General features: G+C 49.7%; 2 protein-coding genes across 3 annotated transcripts in view; both read right to left on the bottom strand.

The window, feature by feature from the left end:
* slco2a1 (solute carrier organic anion transporter family, member 2A1) overlaps positions 1-1943 on the bottom strand; it is a 16417-nt gene extending 14474 nt beyond the window's left edge. Inside the window, exon 1 of the mRNA XM_079739215.1 lies at positions 1801-1943. Coding sequence (XP_079595341.1) covers positions 1801-1857 — 57 coding nt within the window. The 5' untranslated portion in view covers positions 1858-1943. The remainder of the gene's footprint in view (positions 1-1800) is intronic.
* Positions 1944-4171: 2228 nt separating this feature from the next.
* ryk (receptor like tyrosine kinase) overlaps positions 4172-22351 on the bottom strand; it is a 47523-nt gene continuing 29343 nt past the window's right edge. For both annotated transcript variants that reach the window (XM_079739811.1, XM_079739812.1), the window contains 7 exons: positions 18779-18865; positions 16356-16425; positions 15247-15379; positions 11841-11950; positions 10756-10915; positions 8500-8636; positions 4172-7055 (listed from right to left, as the gene is read on the bottom strand). In XM_079739811.1, coding sequence (XP_079595937.1) covers positions 6944-7055; positions 8500-8636; positions 10756-10915; positions 11841-11950; positions 15247-15379; positions 16356-16425; positions 18779-18865 — 809 coding nt within the window. In that variant the 3' untranslated portion in view covers positions 4172-6943. The remainder of the gene's footprint in view (positions 7056-8499; positions 8637-10755; positions 10916-11840; positions 11951-15246; positions 15380-16355; positions 16426-18778; positions 18866-22351) is intronic.

The raw sequence follows: 22351 nt of genomic DNA, 5'->3' as shown, positions 1-22351 counted from the left end.
GAGTGCTGAACAGCTTGTTCTGCTGCCATCAGAAGACGGATGGCTTCCAGTAGACCATGTCTGACCGGCTCTGCAGAGCAGGTTCAGTCCAAAGTCTGAGAACATTGTACCTCACGCACAGGCCTCCTCCAACTCTCTCTGAAGCACGGGCGCGTAACGATGGACCGGTGACTCTGAGAAAACGTTTTGATAACACCACACAGCACACTGAGGCTGAATTCAGACGTACAGGACATCATACATCTGGCTCATGTTGCTTTGTATATAGGTGCAGAAAGAGGTTTATACATAATTAGGTTCATTATTTATTTGGATGCAAAACAAATAGTTACATTTGTGTGTAACATTACAGACGGTTAAGTTTGGAGAAAAGTTTGAATCGTCAAAGTTTAGGTATATTATCCAATCACGCTGGGTGTTAGGTAAGAGGTAGTAAGAGGTTGTTTAAGAGGAGGTTAAGTTGAAGTTAGGCGTTATGGTTTGAGTTGGTTAAGGTCCAGGTCAGGGTCTGCGAGGAGCAGCAGAAAAGTCTGCACCGGGATTCAAGCTGAACCTACAGACGCCCTGCCTGGATCAGAGGCGGTGGGGAATGGGCCTCTGCTCCACATGGGGGTAAAGGAAGGCCCTCGCTGTTCCCAGGGACGAGCTGCGTTATGGGGGTGAGCACCAGACCGTAGGGGGGCATAAGACTGCTGCTGGGTTTAAGGCTGCAGTCATTCCCTTCATCTCAGACCTTATTTTACAACTGATGCACACGCTGATAGACGGCAATCAGCACCGACTGTCAATACGCTGTGATAAGCATCGGTTGGTCTGCAGTTACTGTAAATACTGTTGATTACTGAAAACCGGTCCACACAGGAATAGCTCCAGCACTGGGGCACATAACAAGTATATCTCAACTGTACTTGATATATCTATATAGGTCTTTGTATAGTGAGTATATAGTATGCAGGGCTAGGATAATATTGTATATAGGACTATATATATTGAGTATAAAGTATACAGGGCTAGGATAATATTGCATATAGGACTATATATATAGTGAATTTATGGTATAAAGGGCTATGGTTATATTGTTTATAGGAATATATATATATAGTGTATATTGTATTTAGGCCTATAAAGAACAAAAAGTACTTTAAATTGCATGGCCATATTTGTTATATGAACTTGAAAAATACATTGCTCTTTTAATAAATGTAGTGCATTACTTACATATGGTTTAATATTGCTTTTAAGTAAGTTATATAGACCAAATGTAATTTCAAGTCATTTACATTCAAAACGAAATATTTCAGCATAGTAAAAAGGAAATTATGAAGTTTTAAGCTCCCTAATTATTATTTTTTTCTTTTACATTCGGTACCAATAAGCAGGTTATTTATAATTGCAAAATATGTTTTTGAAAACCGTAGTTTCTCTTTTTGTAGCCAAGACTTATTACTTATACCGAGTTATATCTCACAAGCTCACAGACGCGACTGATGCTCGTAACGTTGATGATCGACAACGGTTTGCAGTGATCAAGCAGAATCACATTGACAGCGAAGTTTCACTGTCCTGCTCTCCGAGTTTTGCTTCAGACATTCATGCATCCCCATTAACCGTTTGAGGGGTTGTTCTCGGCAGGGCTCCAGAGACACAACCACAAGGAAACACTGACTGGAGGTGGGCCGCCGTGCATATCTCCACATCTCCTTTCTGCCCATCTCCCAGCGCACATCTCCTGCAGGTATGTTATTGAGACTCCCTCTACCACACCGCTCTAGTCACAACACCGGCAGAAGAGAAGCATACCTTGATGTTCCCGAACAGCCGCTTGGGTTTCTTCATGTCTTTGGAATATAACTCCATGATGATTTCCAGAGGGTGCTGATCTCTCTCTGCCTGTAGGTCTGCTGTGAGCTCAGGTTGTCCTCCTCCTCCTCAGAAGGGCTTTATCAGTGTGGGATGTCGTCAGCGAACTCTCCTCCCACAACACAACACCTCTCTCTCTCTCTCTCTCTCTCTCTCTCTCTCTCTCTCTCTCTCTCTCTCTCTCTCTCTCTCTCTCTCTCTCTCTCTCTATAAACGTGACGTGTATCTCTCCAACACAAGAACACTTCAGATCTTATCCCCCTCCAGGCAGGACCCCCCTGAAGGAGGACCCTCCAGACCGTAACCCCTGCAGGGGCGTAGGAAGCGGTCCTGAGCCGAGGGGGCCAGGCTCAGCGGGGGGCCAGGGGCTCCTCCCGACGTCATGCTGCTGTATTCACGCCCTTTCTGCTCTGTACTGTAGGGACTCTGCAGGCCTAAGATGGGAGAGACTCTTAGGGGGTTTATGGGGGGAAGGGAAGAAGGGAGCGACACTGCGATTAGTCATAATCGTGACTAATGGTCATGACTGTCTAGCTAGTTAACTTCGGATAACAGTCTCGTCGTTGTTTCGGGCACTCTTCCAACCCTGTTTTGAAGCCGGTATAAAACTAATACAAATAAAATTAAAACACTAGAAGGACTTTAATAAAACCTTGGTTCCCGGTTAAACTTCTGTTTCATTCAGATAGGTAGCAACTTGTGTAGCGGAGCCTCGAGCGTTAGCATGCATGTCCATTGTCATTTGGAAGGCGAGTATTTCGCCTTGAAAATCTATTGACACATATTTTTAACATTCGGATTTTTCTTTTTATTGTTCCTTAAATCAGATTACAAAAAAGGTGTGGCAATCCCACTTTTAAGGAAATGCAATAATAAAATGCAGCTTAATATAGGCTGATGTATTGATCTCAAGGATCAGATCCATTTTGTCATTTGCGTCACCTCGTTTAAAGGTGCTCTGGTGTTTCTTTCCATCAATCTTTTTTTTTTCTGTTTAAACAAGTTTGAGTTGATTTTCTTTTTGACACATAGAAGGCCCTTGTTTGGAAGACTTACAATCTGTTTAACAAGGATTTTTCTACACAAGAGGATAAGGCCCATATGTGATTATTTTCTGTTCTGACTTTCTCCTGGAAGTCTACTTCATGCTCAAACCATGAACAAAAACAATGTCTCCTGTTGGACCTTACTTTACAACTGATGCCCACGCTGATAGACTGCAATCAGCACCTACTGTCCATACACTGGGATTAGCATCAGTTGGTGAGTCAGTTACTGTAAATACTGTTTATTACTGATAACCGGCCTACACAGGAATAGCTCCAGCACTGGGGCACATAACAAGTAGGGCTTTAGGTGGCCTTAAGTAGCATACTGGGCTAGGATAATATTGTATATAGGACTGTGAAGAACCACAAGTTCTTTAAACTGCAGGACCCTAATTCTTACAAGACTTGAAGAATGAAGCTCTATTGATGCATGTATTACATTACTAATCTTTAGTTTAATATTGCATTGAAAGTAAGTTGTAGAGACTGAATTTCAAGTATTTATTGATTAAGAACTAAAAAGCAGGTTCTTTAAAACCGTGATTTCCCTTTTAGTATTAAACAGGAGAAGGTTGTGTCTTTCTGGCTGTCGGAGGAGTTGGAGTTAATTAACTTGTATTCATTGGGATAAAACTGATAAAATGGGCAACAGAATTGTTTATTTCCCACTTCGCATGCATAAAATACAGGAGGGGGTGGGGAAATCTCCAAACAAAGAAAACACACTTCAAATAGTTAGTTTGAGTCCAGAGCGACTGGACTCGGACCGGACTGATTGATGAGACCAGCAGAGCACAGACCGAATGGCAGGAAGCCTACATTAACAGGCAATGGAAAGGCCATGCAAAAGTTAAATATAACCTGGCATGATCGCTCAGAAACCTTGGATAGCAAGCCACCATCACAAGACGCATAACAGCCCCTCGTCTCGGTCTATTAGACCTGCGGTGCTCTGGCAGTAAACGTCATGTTTCAGTTCAACCTGCTCCGAGGTCACAGGTCCACAATCCGATGACATGAAGTGACTGCTGCTGGTTTAGACTGCATCACAACTCATGGATTCTCCTTTACTAATTGGCTCAAATGTGTCAAATGGTCTGGTGGACAGTTTGTCACATGACACGATGGCACCTGTTTTAGCCAATCAGAGGACTGCAGTTACCTGTATTAGACCAGATGAAAAAAAACTTTGAAATGAGCATTTAATTTAAACACTTATTTCACAGACAAACAATTCAACCTAGTTTGTTGAAACGATGGCGTAGCATCTTAAAGTGGCAAAACCCTGGAAAAGGGCCAGCAAATAAATATAATTAACCCTAATAACAATCATAATTTCCACACTGATCATTAACCATACAATCCTCATGCCATATTCCTAAATGGCGTCATTATAGAATCTGTTTTGCTTTGTGATTATTTGAACCTCCAGAGTTTTATGCATTTATTACCAGCAGAGCAGTTGGTTGATAAGAACTATGTGAGAGATCACCACTTATTGTCTCCTGGCTTAGAAACATCTGGGCGTCGTGCCAACGGATGGATTAACGTTGCAGTGCGTCCATGGTCTACTGTACATAGTTATGTACTGTACAGTAAACACTGTGCTATACAGCTGACATACGTCCTACCCTGATGCTGCACAGTACAGCAGCCATGATAGAGTGGTCTCTACTGCGCTGGTTACCAGTCACCCCGTACTAGGCCCTACAGTGGTCTCTACTGCGCTGGTTACCAGTCACCCCGTACTAGGCCCTACAGTGGTCTCTACTGCGCTGGTTACCAGTCACCCCGTACTAGACCAGAGTGGTCTCTACTGCACTGGTTATCTCTACAGTATAACCAAACTAGAACCTAGTGGATCGTTAATCAAGCGCCCAACCGTGTTGTGTTATTGTCAGCGTCACACAGGCTACGTTTGTATGTCGAATCATACAAAAATCTGTTAGTTCACAGGAATGAAGCGCTGGGAGTCCTAACCCCCGCCCCGGTTATTTGTAAGTGGCAGCAGCTGTGTCTCCTCATCAGCGGAGGAGCGAGAAACAGTTCCCCACACTGGAGACCGGGAACCCTCCTGCCCCGGGACCCCTGCCCGGCAGCACGGTCCTGGAAGTAGATCCGGAGTCCCCTGGCGGCGGAGGGATACAGGAACCTCACCACTGAGTCCGAGCGCGCATCCATCAACAACCTCTTCATTTATAGAAGCAAAAACATCAATGCTTGGCAAATGACAGGGCTGCGTACTAAATATAGCCCTGCCAGCCAGATAAACATTAATCTGTAATCACAGTCTTTACTCCTCCAGGTCATGGGAGGAAGAGAAGGGGGATTGTTTGGGGGAGCGGGGAACTAGCCCAGACTAGCGAGGAAGCAGAGCCAAGGCGTTGTTGAACAGGTCCCGTTTAATGTGTGAAGAAGATTCATTCAGAGAGCGGCTGGGAGCCAGCGACCCAAACAGGCATGCAGCGCCCTCAGCACTTATCCCAGGGATAGGGGGGGGGGGTTAGGAGTCTCTCGTGTTTCACAGTGATGGTTCCTGTTCCACATGTTCACCGATAACAGAGCGCCGTCCGGGTCGTGGTTCCGGTCCGGTCGAAGGTTTCGGTCCTGGGTTCCGGTTCCGTTAACAAACGTACGAAACCGGACAAAATGGCGGAATTCACAAATCTGAAATGATGGCAAACCAGCAAATAAAAACAATATATATATATAATATAAAATCAAAATAAAAAACGTCAAACAATAGCTTCAGATCAATCACCAATACGAGTACACCTTCCAATCCAATCGATGACCTGTGTCATGAGTTCATCTTGAAGACCAGGCCGTGTCGCGTGAACTTGACCTTCAGACGTCGGAGGTCATCATCGGGGGGTCTGTGGCACGTGGTGTTTTTTAATTTTTTTTACCGTGTCGTCCGGAAGAAAAAAATGTAATAAGCGGCAACATCCGTAGAGCGTTGTTAGGGGTCTCCATGGAAACGTCCGTGTGAAGAAGCTCCTCGTACCAAAAGACTGTTGTGGAGAACAGGAATATATACAAATAATACCATGGAGCGCCCCCTACTGGTCCACTGGAACACCCTCCCACTGGTCTACTGGTCCACCCCCCCACTGGGCCACTGGGATGCACTCAAAGCTCCACCACAGCGTGGAAAATACTGTCTGTAAGGCTGGGGGTTCGAGTCCGTACATGGTAGCATGCTGGGGGGGCAGTACCTGGGGACTCCTTGGCAAGGCAGGGGAGGGGAGGGGAACCCCCATCGCCTTTAAAGCTTGTGGAAGATATAAAAAAGCACGTAACAATTCTGTAAAAATGTAAAACCGCTATACTATAATAAAAAAAACCTCTTTACAAATCCAACCGTAACAGATGCTGCTTTCTTGTTTTGTATAATATATATAACTAATTCAACGTTTGGTGTAATTAGTTTATATACAGTTCTATAAAAAGGCATGATTTCAGCCCCTTCTCCACAAGATGAGGGCTCTCAGGGGGAGGGACTATAGAAAGCATCCTGGTTGTTCTCGGGGGCGGGACTATAGCAAGCGTCCTGGTTGTTCTCAGGGGAGGGACTATAGAAAGCATCCTGGTTGTTCTCAGGGCGGGACTATAGAAAGCTGGTTGTTCTCAGGGGCGGGACTATAGAAAGCGTCCTGGTAGTTCTCAAGAGGAGGGACTATAGAAAGTGTCTGGTTGGTTCTCAGGGGTGGGACTATAGAAAACGTCCTGGTGGTTCTCACGGGGCGGGGCTATAGACAGCATCCTGGTGGTTCTCCGGGGGCGGGACTATAGACAGCACCCTGATAGTTCTCGGGGGGCGGGACTATAGAAAGCGCCCCGGTGGTTCTCGGGGGGCGGGACTATAGACAGCATCCTGGTGGTTCTCGAGCGGCGGGACTATAGAAAGCGCCCTGGTTGGTTCTCAGGGGGCGGGACTATAGACAGCATCCTGGTAGTTCTCAGGGGGCGGGACTATAGATAGCATCCTGGTGGTTCTCAGCGGGCGGGACTATAGACAACAGGGGGGCGGGTCAAACGTAGGCGCCCAGGGCGGCGTGGAACTCGGTCAGGCACTGGACCAGCTGCTGGAACTTGGGCCGCTCCTCCGGGTCCAGCGCCCAGCAGCACGCCATCACCGCAAACCTGCAGGGAGCAAAGCGGCCAATCAGAACGGAGCAGGGAGCATAGCGGCCAATCAGAAGACAGCATCCAAGAAAACACTAACCAGAACACAGCACACAACACAACCAATAAGAACACAGCCCACAGCACTGCAACCAATCAGAACAAAGAACCAAACCCCAACATCCAATGAGAATACAGAACCAGACCCTAGAAACCAATGAGAATACAACGGGGAACATAACAACCAATCAAAAACGAAGAACCAGAGATCCACAACAACTAATCAGAACATGGCAGGTAACAGAACAACGCAGGCAACAAATCAAAGAACAGAACCACAACAACCTTTAAATATAGAGAGCCTGCCAGGAGCCAACCAAAACACAGAAAACAGAGCCGCTAGTGGAGCAGAAGCCGAGCCAGAACATGACCCCCCGACCGGGCACAGAAGGAAGCTGATCCCATCAACACCTATTCTTGCGAAAAGTTAAACCGCTGGAACAGGAACAACATGTGATTTTGTGCAGGACTGATTCATGTTTTCATTTGGTTTGTTTGTGGAGGGAGGAACGGCCCCACAATTAATCACTACTCTGTTGTTAGGGAGACGCCAGCCTCTCGCTCGGTGGAAACACACTGGTCACCTGAAAACAGAACCTGTGAAAACTGAATTCATACCCTCACCTGCCAACACTACCGTCCCATGGTGAACTGCGGGCGGGGTCATACTGTCACTGAGTCTAGAGATTTTCTGGGTCTGGTTCTTGTCGTTTTATTATTTCTAACACTGTCCTGTACTTTCTACTGTGTCACTAAGAAAGCCCTTAACTGAACATAGTAACTTAAAGTCTAAATCCGTTGTAAACACACTCATGTAGCGCTGGAATGTGCTGCCTGCTTGTTCTGTGCTTAACTGTACTCTGAAGAGGAGTTCAGGGCTAGCAAGCATCGCCTTGGTGTTTGAGTAGTAGAAACCCGACTAATGAGAACAGAAGACCAACGAGCCCCCCTGCAGTGACTACATAACGATTCTAAACATCCCCGTGAGATCGCAATCTGAGGGGATATTAATGAGAGTAGGAAACAGAAGAAAGCATGGCCCATAAAATATTAAGCCATCAATCGGTTTCTGTTCGAAGCATATCTTGATGCTAGAGAGAGAACATACACCAGCCCAACACACTCCGTGGCCGACTGCATTCTACGAAGTTCCAGAACATTCCTGGGAACACCTTCGGAAAAACGTTTGCTTTCTTTAGATTGGCACATTCCAGACAATGATCGGATCTGCATTTCACATCATAGACAATGTTTTTAAAGTGAAGGATATTCGTAAATTATGTTCGTAAAGTTCATTATGTTAATAAAGTCTATTGTTTGTAAAGTTACCAATGTTCGTAAAGTTCACGATGTTCGTAGAGTCGTAGCGTTGAAGGCTATGAGGGACGGAAAGGTGACTTACAGCTCGTCGGGGCAGTTAATTGGCTGAGCTATCCTGTAGCCGTCCTTCAGGTAGGCGGACATCTCGAAGGGGTCGATGTCCACGTAGGGCGTCTGGCCAAGCGTCATCAGCTCCCACAGCGTCACGCCAAACGCCCACTGAGGAGGAAACACAACGACCGAGTGAACACGCATCGACACAACACTCGGTGAATACGCAATGACACAACACAGAGTGAATACGCATCCGGCTCAATAAATTGATAACACAGGTGGAGTGAGCATCACGTTTTCCAGGCATTACATAACGTTAGTCATTCAGGAGACACAAGGCTGAGGCGTCATGTCCGACTAGTAACAAATTGAAGCAAAGAACTCTGAGTCAGCCTGCCAGATAAGGCAGTGAGATGCAATCTCACTGCCTTATTTCTCTGGAAAAATTATAAAGTTTTCCAGAAACAACACAAGGAAATGTTGGCAATATGCACTTTAGATATTAAGCATTCTTACCAAATGTTTTGATACGGAGGTTGAGAGGGCTAACTAGGTACCGGTGCAATCAGCACTTGGGCCAGGCACACTGGTTACATGCCAACATTTTCCATTGACAACAGAAAACCAAGCCATCTACATGATAAATTACACTTTTATGAAAGAGACTACAATCTGGTCCTTTGTGAAAAAGAAACCAAATTAAGTGGCATTTCCTCTCAGGGCATCACTAGTCATTTCACCATCACCATCATATCACATACGCTCATTGATCCACCTGGTCTAGCCCCGGTAGGAGACCCAAAAGGCTCCAAATTGAAGTTTAGAACCCTCGCCCGTCCAATCAGATTGGGCCAACGGCCGACCCCTGTAAACAAAGTTCCTCACCATGACGCCAGGGTCCCCCGAACAACAACACACACTCCCTTTAAAGGACAGGTGGGGACTTCAGGAGCAGAGGGGGAGAGAGAGAGAGAGAAGGGGGCAGAGAGACTATAGTGATGAATGGGCAGTGCGTAGCGTGAACTCCATCCATGGAGGCGACGCTGCCAGCGCTGGCCGTGTGCGGGCGGCCTGGAGAGTGTCCCGCGGAGATCACCCACGCCACCGGAGCCCCCCGTGGGAGCAGGGGGCGCTCGTACGGTACCCTTCAGCTGTTGTATATGTCTGGCTCCGCTTTCCTCCCAGTGTGTGAGTAAGGCTTAGCGGCACAGCGATATTTATACACAGCAGCAAATTGTTTTCTCGCTGGAATGTCTTAACTGTAAGTGAATGTGTGTGTTGACAGAGGCTGGAAATGGGCGGTGGTTTGTGTGTGTGTGTGTGTGTGTGTGTGTGTGTGTGTGTGTGTGTTTCCAGTTAGATCGGAGCAGTCTGACATTTTCAGGTGTCTCAGAGGACCAGGGGAGGCAGTGAGGTCGCCTCGCTACTGGGGGGGGGGGGGGGGGGGGGGGGGGGGGGCAGTTAGACGGATGGTGCTGTGCTCTGTACCTCCCTATCCTCCCCTCACACACAGAATACACTGCATCGTGGGGACCTTCTCTTAACCACATGAACCCCCCTTGTGGGGACAGTCTATTTATATACAGAGCGTATTTTATCAAGTGTTATCATCATCTCATTATCTAGATGATGATAGTCTATTTAGGATAGTTTTAACTTTTTTTCATTATCTAGAGCTGAGGCCTCATGCTTTTGTAATGCGGTGGAGGTTCACACTAAACCACAACCGAAGGAGGGACCGGATTCTTCTCGGAACCGTGGCAGCTGAGGGGTGTCATCAGGTCGTCAGGTCCCCTTAGGAGCTGAAGTTCCTGTTCCAGCAGGAGTGGAGGTCACTGTTCTCACTTCTGCAATCTAATTTGTCGTTGCATCAACCAACTGCTTTGAGCTCATTTTACATTTACATTTTACATCTAGGGGATTTTCCGACGCTTATATCCAAAGCGACTTACAACCGTTCATACACACATTCACACCCCGATGGTGGAGTCGACCACGCAGGGCGACAGCCGGCTCGTCAGGAGCAGTCAGGGTGAGGCGTCTCGCTCAGGGAGACCTCGACACTCCGCTAGGAGGAGCCGGGGATCGAACCAGCAACCTTCAGGTTACCAGACAACCCGCTCTACCGCCTGAGCTACTGCCGCCCTAAAAATCATTTTACCTTTAGCCGACCCGTATTATATATGACGTAACCTTTAATAATACAGTTTACACAGTGTTTCACCAGGAACAACAGAACTACAGTGACCCCCAGAGTAAAGCCCAAGCTGCTTCGGTGTCTCACCACGTCGCTGGCGCTGGAGAAGTCGTGGTTGAGCAGACTCTCCAGGGCCATCCAGCGGACAGGCCGGTTCTCGTTGTCCCCTAGGCAGTGGTAGTCCATGGGGAACAGGTCCCGGGACAGGGCGTTGTCCGTGATCTTCACCTGCATGTTGTCATCGATGCTGGGGGGAGACAGGGGAGGGAGGGCGTTGTGCATCGTGAGGAGGAACGGCTACACGCGACAGAAGAATAGGTGCTGCAAGATTTAAGCACTGGAATCTGAGTCATTAGTTGGAAATTTCCTAGCCATCCGTCAGCCATTAGCGATGGAAACGTCTGTTCTGCTTGACTGTCAGCCTGCCTCTGTAAGAGACCATGAGAACTTATACCACCACATCTCCTGGGTCATTTCTGACCAATCAGGACAGCTCTCATTAATCTAAGGAAAAGCTCTTTACATAAAAAAATAAAAATAAAAATAATAGCAGATTGTAAGATCCGTTCATACAGATGAACCGAATACAGACATCCCCCTTCCCTGGTTCATCCTAAAATGATCCAGACGACAGAGCAGGGAGGATCCTGAGGTGTGGGTTCAGAGGTTCACCTCACCCCGGGGACTAGGGACCCCAACTTGCCCACGTGGCGATGCAACCCCTGAATGCTGGCTGGGCTTTAAGCCACAGCACTATCAGCTATGGTGAACCTGGCGATACGGCTTCAGCCAATCACAAATGAGCGTATTCAGCTGCAGATTTGAGTTTATTTTCTGTTCCAGGCAACAGTAATTTGCACTAATAGTAATGGAGCTAACCCTGTGTTTAAGGGTGTGCGTGTGTGTGTTTGTCTGCGTGTGTGTCTGTGCGCGGGCGCGAGTGCGTGTGTCCACCAGGTTTAGTTCTATTTATAAACTCAGTCGGCACTCTTGGAGCCCTCATTTTGAAGCTATTCCAACTTAAATTGTCTGCTTTGACGCACGACCTCGCTGTAAATCCCATTGGATTAAAAGCAGGAGGACGACCCCAGACTGTACATAGTGGAAGGTGAAACCAGTTGAGAGACGTCTGAGGTGGGAGAGGGGGAGCGGCAGGGAACCCCGACACTCACACACAGTTCCTGGCAGCCAGGTCCTTGTGGATGACCTCTCGACGGGCCAGGTAGCTCATCCCACACGCCACCTGGATCACCATGTAGACCAGGTCCTGCTGAGACACCGCCTGGGGGGGGGGGAGAGGGGGAGAGAGAGGGGGAGAGAGAGAGGGGGAGAGAGAGAGAGACAGACAGAGAGAGAGAGAGAGACAGAGAGAGAGAGAGACAGAGAGACAGACAGAGAGAGAGAGAGAGAGAGACAGACAGACAGACATAGAGAGAGAGAGAGAGAGAGACAGAGAGCGAGAGACAGACAGAGAGAGAGAGACAGAGAGACATAGAGAGAGAGAGAGAGAGACAGAGACATAGAGAGAGAGAGAGAGAGACAGAGAGCGAGAGACAGACAGAGAGAGAGAGACAGAGAGACATAGAGAGAGAGAGAGAGCGAGAGACAGCCAGAGAGAGAGAGAGAGAGAGAGAGAGAGAGAGAGACAGAGAGAGACAGAGAGCGAGAGACAGACAGAGAGCGAGAGAGACAGACAGAGAGACAGAGAGAGAGAGAGAGAGAGAGAGAGAGACAGAGACAGAGACAGAGAAAGAGAGAGACAGAGAGACAGAGACAGAGAGAGAGACACAGAGAGACAGGTTAGAAGGTTTATTTAAAAACAGTGAACACTAAAAACCCTCATCAAAGTCAGCAGACAGGTGTTTCCACCAGAGCAGAGCGCTCCTGTGTGCAGGAGACCCGGTCTCTGGCGACAGCAGCAGCAACAGGTCGTTGGCAGGCGGTTTCCTGTCGCTCCGGCGTGTTTCCTTCCTAAAGGAACGCGGCCGGAGTACGAACCTTGGAAGACGGAGCCGTCAATCCTCACGGGGAGGCGGGACCAACCACAACAACAAAGTGCCGAGCAGAAAGATTAAGCATGAGTGTGTGAGGCGCAAGCCCCTTGTTTTCATTCATGCGGTGCAGTGCGACGACATGCAAGAGTCAGAATCGAGGTCAAAGGTGTCCTGTGTTTTAGGTGCATTACGGTGCAAATAGTTTTCCACTAGCCTCAACGCTCTGAGTCAGAGGGGATCTATTACACAAGATCGACGCTCAGGTATGATTGATGCACACACGCTCTCACAACTCACGTACACACTAAAGCTCTCCTACGCACATGAACTCAGTCACACACACACAAATTCTCACACACACCAGCGCACAGCTCTCACACACACACTTTTTGATTTGTAGTGCTTGGGGCGTGGCCAGAGGAGGTAATGTTCAGCTGTCAGCGTGATGAGGTCCAGGCTGAACAACAAGAGGAACAGGAGATGGGTGGAAGGCCCTCAGGGCCTCTCTGAACCTTCTATCCTCCTCGGCAGCTGAGCCGTGCACCCTGACGCCTCACTGAAACGTCTTTCTAAGCACAGAAGCTTGACTTGACCTTGGGGCGACACACACACACACACACACACACACCTCCCCCCTAATGCCTTTGTTTAGTAGGTGTGGCGTTCTGCTTGTGTACATGCACCGTTCTTATGCAACACCGTGGCCGGGTGAGGAGTCTTCGACAGCGGTGATTTATGAGGGGTTCCGTGTGCCCGCCTCTTCTCTGACACGGCGTCTACTACAGCCAATGCCCATCGTCCTAATCTCCAAAATCAGTCAAGTGAAAAGCTCAACTGATATCAGCATACAAAGGCGGGTCGCTGTGTGTGTCTGGAGCTACGCAGGAGGTGGAGCTGTGGGGAGAGGGTTCCTCAGGCCATCCTCGAGAGGAGGTTCATGAAGAGATCGCTGTGAGGAGGTGAGGAGGTTCATGGATCGATCCCGGTGAGGAGGTGAGGAGGTTCATGTGGTGAGGAGGCTCATGGATCGATCACGGTGAGGAGGTTCATGGAGCGATCAGGGTGAGGAGGTTCATGGAGCCATCTTGGAGACGTTGTGAGGAGGTTCTTGAGATCAGCCATGTGAAGGTACTTCTTGGGGAGGACTGGCCGTGATATCAGGCGTTCAGCCACGACCACCAGATGTTCAGTTTCAGAACTTCTGCCAAACGCTAATGCTAGTCTTTGTCTGCCAAAAAACACCCCCCATGCCAACACACGTGCACTCCCAGAAGTCACACCCTGCTCACTGACACTTGAAGGTATGAATGAGTGTCCGTCAGTGTCTCCAAGAGCCAGAAAAAACAATAAGAAGAGTGCATGAATGAGTGGGTGGGTGGTTGTTTACCGGTCTCCAGAAGACATGTGGAGGAGTTTATGAGCGAATGAATAAATGAACAAGCGTCGGAATCTTCAGATTCCAAGACCAGGATGAGAGTGAGCGAAAGAACGAATGAATGATTTGAGTTAGTGCGAGGGTGATTGTTTTATCAGTCTCCCAGGAGACATGTGAGGAGTTAATGAGCTAGAGTATCTGCATCTTCCGATTCCAAGACCACAATGGGAGTGAGTGAAAGAATGAATTAATGAGCGAGTGAGAGGGTGATGTTCACCAGACTCCAGGTGTGAGGAGATGGAGGAGAGGAGCGAGGAGTTTCACCTCAGACTCAAACAGAGCACTGATTGTTGCTAGCGGAGACAAGCTTCGTCTTGCGACGGGAAGCCGCCTCTTTCAAACACCTTCTCAGAGCACCTCTCATCTGTTGGCCCTATTGTACGCGTGTGCGTATGTCTCCTGGCAGGAAGTCAGGTTGTATATCAAGCGCGCCGTGCCAAACGCACGCAAGACACCCCGAGGGAAGCGAACATAGCTGAGCCATTGTGTTCTACCGCACATCAAAACACCCCCCTCCCTGCCCCCTTCACACAGCACATAATAACACGGCTCACCCGCCGATTATTGGTCAATAGGGGCCGATTGTCAACACGCCTGCAACCATTTCTGCAGGAGTCTGGACAGGGAGACGGTGATTATACAACAATGAGCCAGCTAATGTGTTGAAGGGTCTCGACCTAATGTCCCGCCGCGGGGTCGTGGAGAAGGATACTGTCAGGTTGGGCTGTTGACTGAGGAGATGAGAAGTCAAACTTCAAAAAGGTGTATGTGTGTTCTATATAGGGCAGCTATAGTAGCATCATGCTAATTGTGCTACCACATGAGCTACAAGTACACTGAAAGAAACATTCTGATACTGCTTATTAACGGCTATTTTAACATTTTATAAAGAAGGTAAACAAGCTTGATCCTTATAAGCTTTATGCTCATAAACTAAAGAAAAAAAATATTTGCCTGAGAAGAAAAGAGAAGGTAAGCATTGCAGAAAAAGTGAGAAGCTAAGAGATAGAGGTAGCTCACCTGGGATTCGTTTGCATCGACTATACCTTACACTGGCGCTATATTCAGTAGCGCTACAATAGCTTGAGGTTGCTTCCAGCTAAGCGGTGCAGAAGCTATGTGCTAAGATGCTAACTACCGGGAGCTCACCTGGGGGTTGTTAGCCTCCGCTAGCTTGCACTGGCGCAGGAAGAGCTTGAGGTTTCCCCAGGCCATGAAGGGCAGCAGCACCATGGGCGTGTCCCCCTCCTCCGTGCACACCTGGCTGATGGGCAACAGATTCCTGGAGGAAACACAAAACAGATAGAAATGAAGGCATCACATATGAGGTCTTTTCACCACTTCACCAGGAGAGACAGGGAGGGCCAACACTTCACCAGGGGAGAGACAGTGAGGGCCGACACTTCACCAGGAGAGACCATGAGGGCCAACACTACACGGTGGTGCTGGGAAGGGTGTTTGTTTTGAGACACTGACCACTGCCAGAAAGGGGAAAGAGGAAGGGACTGAGGCTCCGCCCCTCGTCTCCTCTCCGGGATGCGGTGAGTCACCTGTTGGCAAGGCGTCACCAAACCCACCCGGGGTTGTGACCTCTTAACGACAGAACTTGCCGCTCCAAATGACCTCACCGACACGATCTCACCGACCTCCCGTGCCACATACGTGGAAAACGAATATCCACGTTTAAACCTCGACAGATGATTCCGGGAGTCATTAACTCTATTTCCCAGAAGTGACAGGGTGGTATGTTCCACCCATCACCGTCTGCTGCTGTACGGGTCTCCTAGCACCTCCATGAGCACACATTCCCAGTCTGAGAGCATTCCATAGAAGGGGTGATTACCCGGTCTTGACTTGGGACAGGGTAGCTGTAGGCTTCAGCCTAAGAGGAGGTAGCGGTCTCCAGGAGGTCAACCCAGCTCTCGTCTGGAACGCTTAGCTAGGCATGCCTGTTATGCAAGCTCAACCTCTGTTGTATGAGCGTTATTTCACCCATTGCAGCTTATTTTGCACTTCTATGTGACTTAACGTCTACTAACCCACCGAGAGATATGTTGTGGTGAGGGGCCTCCCAAAATGCCTTTCAGCGCCCAGGACACTGTGTTATACTCCGCATCTTCTATACAAAACACTCAGAGCCCACGAGGTGAGTTACCTGGCCAGGTGAGGTACATGGACAGGTGAGGTACATGGTCAGGTCAGATACACGGCCAGGTGAGGTACCTGGCCAGGTGAGGTACCTGGGCGTCCCGACTCACCTGTGGTGGAGCCCCCGCAGCTTGCAGCTCTCTGTCAGCATCATGGTGACCTGGACCTCTGACGCATTGTCTAGACCCCAGATAGAAAACAGAGAAAGGTTACACACACACACACACATACACACACACACGTCAGCTAACAAAGGAGCACATGTTGAAACACTCATACACACACAATGCTCCAGCCCAACACACACACACCAACCCCGACATCCAGGCTGCAGACGTCACTCTCACACACACACACACACACACACAAACACACACACACACATCACCACAAAAGTAAGGTTACACACCCAAACTGCCAGAAAAATCTGGAAAAACACACTACCACTACACTCCTCAGGTTACACAAACCCACACCCCCCCCCAGGTTGCAAACTAAGTACACACCAACCCACAGAGGAAGAAAGAAAATGTGTGATGGTTCAGTCGGTGTCAAAGCCGCCACACAGCTTCCCATAGCAGAAAGCCATTAATTACCCCCCACAAACACACACACACACGCACACGCACACACACACACACACACACACACACACACAGGGGGGTAGAGCCTGGGTGACCCGGGTTGGTACTGATCACCCTGGAGGTCCTGGTTCTTAATCTGTGGCCACAGTCTGTCCGCAGCTGACTCACCTAGCATGCCAAGGGATCAACCATTGTTGCTCTAACAGGAAGTGGGGGGGGGGGGTCTGAGCCTGGCATGAGGCCGTCGTCCACCGCGCCCTGCGCAAACACCAGGCGCCAGGGGGGGGGGGCAGAGGTCAGCCGTCATGGCAACCCGATGAAAGGTAAGAACAATGTCGCTGAGAGACTCGCCCCTACCGGGAACCCTTGAGCCTTCTTGACTTGGCATCGGGCCGACGGCGCGGAGGAGGGCGTGTGAACCCGGTTCCCCTCCCGGACAGCGGTGTGTGTCCTGAATCACCGCCACCGACGAGTTTGTCAAGAACTGTCCTGAATTTTAAACGGTCACGATTTACGAAGTCTTTGCAAGTTGGAGACAGAGCGCATCCCCCCCGCCCCAACACCGTGCAGTCTGAGGGCATGCAGGACTCAAGAAACATCTGCAGTGTCAGAGGGCGCGCTGGCTGTGGGGGTCATCAGTGTCACCTAATGTACACACTTATTGTAAGTTGTACGTCCCGGCACTTAAAAATAGTACTTGGCATCGTGTAGCGTCTTAACCTTGTATACGGGGAAGGCGTTTACCTAGCGATTGTTAGTGCTTGGCACTTGGTTCTAGGAACATCCTTAAGCTGGTTTCACACCGCCGCGCGGCAACTCGCCGCCCCCGTTCACTTCAATGAGGGAAGGGCGGCAGAGGGGAGGCGGTTACAAATACGGCTGTTGACCGGGAAGCGGTTGGCGCCCACGTGAACGCACACAGATTTTGCCCTACCGCTCAGCTTTCCCAGTGTTGAAACTTTCGGCGGCAGCAGCAGCCGCTTTTGAAAACGCCTGGCCCTCCACACCGGCGCGCTCAACCCTCCGGCAGCGAGGCGGTGTGCCAGCACCTTTACTGTACCGACAGCGATGTATTGTTGTTTCTCTTTCCTTTGTCAAATGTACTTATTGTAAGTCTCTTTGGATAAAAGTGTCTGCTAAAGCCCTCAATGTAAATGTCAGCAGCACCCATGTGGGTTGAAACCCTCTGCCTGCAGATCGACTTTGATCAGAGCTGCCGGCGTGTCTCTGGCACGCCCGTGTTAGATTACCACCAGGCCCGTCACGGTGCAAAGGTAGCGCCGGGATCCCCTCCCTGCCAGCCGGGCGCTGAGGGCAGGATCCATGCCAACAAAGGCTGATCGCTAATAAATCAAGATAGGTAAAACACTTAATGTGTTACAAAGCAGTGTCTGTGTACTGGGTGGTGGGTTGAACTTGACACAACAAACCACAAATCATCCATCCACATCCTTGAATGAGGTATAAACATATCTCATAGCTGGCTCCAGGAGCAGCAAAGGGAAATTCTCTGGCGAGCTCAGAGCTCTTGTGAGAGTGTGGAGAGAGGGAGGGAGAGGGGGAGAGGGAGGTAGGGAGAGGGGCAGAGAGGGGGAGAGAGCAATAGAGAGGGGGAGAGAGGGAGAGAGAGGGGGAGAGAGGCATAGAGAGGGGGAGAGGGAGGTAGGGAGAGAGGCAGAGAGGGGGAGAGGGAAGAAGAGAAAGGGAGAAAGGCCCCGAGAGGGAGAGAGGGAAGGAGGCAGAGATGGAGAGAGTGAGGGAGGGAGGGAGTGAGGTAGGGAGGCAGAGATGGAGAGAGTGAGTGAGGGAGGGAGGGAGGGAGGGATGGAGGGAGAGCCTGAGGAAGTGAGTGAGTGAGTGAGTGAGTGAGTGAGTGAGTGAGTGAGTGAGTGAGTGAGTGAGTGAGGGAGGGAGGGAGAGAGGGAGGGATGGAGGGAGGGAGAGCATACCTTTCACTGTCTTCACAAAGACCTGCTTCTCTCTGGCGGGGTCCTTCTCGTCCAGGAGGAGACCGTAGAAGATGCGTCCAAACGTTCCTGAGGCGGAGGAGCGAGAGCCGGAGGTTATTTAGGAGCAGGACGAGCAGCCAGACCCAAAGGTCAGTGATGTTCACCGGAGCCACGTCTGGGTCTTATGCTAATATGGCTGGGCGAGGTCTACGGCTCCCAGGGCCCTCTCCGTCGCGGCCAGACCTGTCACCACTGGGCGCCAGACCCGGAGTGATGACCTGGAACACTGAAGAACTTCCTGAACGAACCTTCCCCGGGTTCAAGGGCTTAGTAGCTGGTCACGTCTTTACCTCGTCAGTACCCCTAACCTACCTGGTAATTCCCATTACCCTGCATCCGCGAGCATAACTCGATAACTACCGATAACAACATAGACCCGTACGTACCTAGTCCTATCCCTCTATCACACCTGGTCGTAACCCCTTCACTATACTAGTCAACTCCCCTAACACACCTGGTCGTAACCCCTTCACAATACTAGTCAACTCCCCTAACACACCTGGTCTTAACCCCTTCACAATACTAGTCAACTCCCCTAACACACCTGGTCGTAACCCCTTCACTATACTAGTCAACTCCCCTAACACACCTGGTCATAACCCCTTCACAATACTAGTCAACTCCCCTAACACACCTGGTCGTAACCCCTTCACAATACTAGTCAACTCCCCTAACACACCTGGTCGTAACCCCTTCACAATACTAGTCAACTCCCCTAACACACCTGGTCATAACCCCTTCACAATACTAGTCAACTCCCCTAACGCACCTGGTCATAACCCCTTCACAATACTAGTCAACTCCCCTAACGCACCTGGTCGTAACCCCTTCACAATACTAGTCAACTCCCCTAACACACCTGGTCGTAACCCCTTCACAATACTAGTCAACTCCCCTAACACACCTGGTCGTAACCCCTTCACAAAACTAGTCAACTCCCCTAACACACCTGGTCATAACCCCTTCACAATACTAGTCAACTCCCCTAACGCACCTGGTCATAACCCCTTCACAATACTAGTCAACTCCCCTAACGCACCTGGTCGTAACCCCTTCACAATACTAGTCAACTCCCCTAACGCACCTGGTCATAACCCCTTCACAATACTAGTCAACTCCCCTAACGCACCTGGTCGTAACCCCTTCACAATACTAGTCAACTCCCCTAACACACCTGGTCATAACCCCTTCACAATACTAGTCAACTCCCCTAACACACCTGGTCATAACCCCTTCACAATACTAGTCAACTCCCCTAACACACCTGGTCGTAACCCCTTCACAATACTAGTCAACTCCCCTAACACACCTGGTCGTAACCCCTTCACAATACTAGTCAACTCCCCTAACACACCTGGTCTTAACCCCTTCACAATACTAGTCAACTCCCCTAACACACCTGGTCATAACCCCTTCACAATACTAGTCAACTCCCCTAACACACCTGGTCTTAACCCCTTCACAATACTAGTCAACTCCCCTAACACACCTGGTCTTAACCCCTTCACAATACTAGTCAACTCCCCTAACACACCTGGTCGTAACCCCTTCACAATACTAGTCAACTCCCCTAACACACCTGGTCTTAACCCCTTCACAATACTAGTCAACTCCCCTAACACACCTGGTCTTAACCCCTTCACAATACTAGTCAACTCCCCTAACACACCTGGTCTTAACCCCTTCACAATACTAGTCAACTCCCCTAACACACCTGGTCATAACCCCTTCACAATAATAGTCAACTCCCCTAACAGACCTAGTCAACACCCTACATAAACCTGGTCCTAACCCCTCCACACCGCTAGTCATAACCCCTAACCTGTCTTATCAACATGTTGACTGGGTACGTTCACTAATCCACACAGCTAGTCATAACCTCTAACGTACCTCGTTAACATTTCGTTGGGTAATTTTGTTAACTAGTCCACAACACTAGTCACAACCCCAAAACATAGTGAGTCACCTTCCCTCACGTACACTCATATAATTAGTCTTGTATTCATCTCCGCTGTGTTGATGTTCTGAGTCGAGCACAAAGGCAGATTTCCACAGAGCGAGGAAGGTGTGTGGAGACACATCTCAGCGCTGCTTGGCTCCCAGGGGCCCAAAGCAGAGCTCAACTGCCCTTTGTCTAAACTGCCGTCAAGTTGATTCAGGGACCGCAGGGGAGTTAACGATCCGATCGCGGTGAGACGCCATTAAGCAAAATAAACTATCAACGTAAACTCTCAAAAGAAAAAAAAGAAAAAAAAAAGGCAGCTGAACGCGGGCCCCGGGGCCGTCAGGGGCCCGCGTGTTGAGACAAGCGCCCAGGAATGGCTGCTCCACTGCCTCCGTCCTGAGCGGAGCGGAGACGGCCTGCCCCGACACGCCCGCGCCCCACCGCACGAGAACATCCAGCTCCCCCTCCTCCCACTGCGCTCCCTCCTCCTCCTCCTCCTCCTTCTCTCCCTCCTCCTCCTCCTCTCCCTCCTCCTCCTCCCCCTCCTCCCACTGCGCTCCCTCCTCCTCCTCCTTCTCTCCCTCCTCCTCCTTCTCTCCCTCCTCCTCCTCCTCCTTCTCTCCCTCTTCCTCCTCCTTCTTCTCTCCCTCCTCCTCCTCCCCCTCCTCCTCCTCCTCCCCTGCCCCTCTCGCTCCTCCTCCTCCACCTCTCGCTCCTCTCCCCCCCTCCTCCTCCCCTCCCTCCTCCTCCTCCTCCTCCTCTCCCTCCTCCTCCTCCCCCTTCCCCCTCTCTCCCCCCTCCTCCTCCTCCTCCACTCCCTCCTCATCTCCCTCCCTCCTCCTCCTCCTCTCCCTCCTCCGGCTCCTCACCCTCCTCTCCCTCACCCTCCTCCTCCTCTCCCTCCTCCGGCTCCTCACCCTCCTCTCCCTCCCTCCTCCGGCTCCTCACCCTCCTCTCCCTCCCTCCTCCTCCTTCTCCTCCTCTCCCTCTTCCTCCTCTCCCTTCTCCCTCCTCCTCCTCCTCCTCACCGGAGCCCGTCGGGGTTTCTGAGTGGCAGAACGAGGTGTGGGAACTACAGGCGGGTGGCTCGCTGACGCAACAACCGAACGCCACTGACGGACGGCCCGGCCGGAGTTACAACACGCAGGTGTTTGCGTGCGTTCCGGGAACTGCTTTCTATGCTTACCGATATCGGTCCTGTTTCTGATTGAGTTAGTGATGTTGCACTGTCAGTAAGTCGTTGCACTAGCATTTCGTCTCTACTCGCGTGGTGAGATCAAAAGATTATTCATGATTTGATGACATAAATATATCAAAGCTACTGCGAAGCCTGGACTGCAGGGGAGAGTTCACAGCCTTATGCAGACAATATAAAACAATAAATGACAACTGCACACACTTCAGTTTTATGATAGGATGGAAAAATTCGTCAGATTTCCTTTGTAAGATTTATGCGGATTCTAGAGAATGATCCTGGTCTATTGTTTTATTGATTTATGACTATTGACTATACTACTAATGTTTAAGTATTTGGTCTTTCTACATGATCATCCCTCCTGTTGTTGGAA

This window comes from Pollachius pollachius (genome assembly GCF_949987615.1).
Source record: "Pollachius pollachius genome assembly, chromosome: 7".
In the NCBI taxonomy this organism is placed as follows: domain Eukaryota; kingdom Metazoa; phylum Chordata; class Actinopteri; order Gadiformes; family Gadidae; genus Pollachius; species Pollachius pollachius.
Note: the sequence above shows the minus strand (reverse complement) of the source record. Positions and strands in the feature narration are given on the sequence as shown.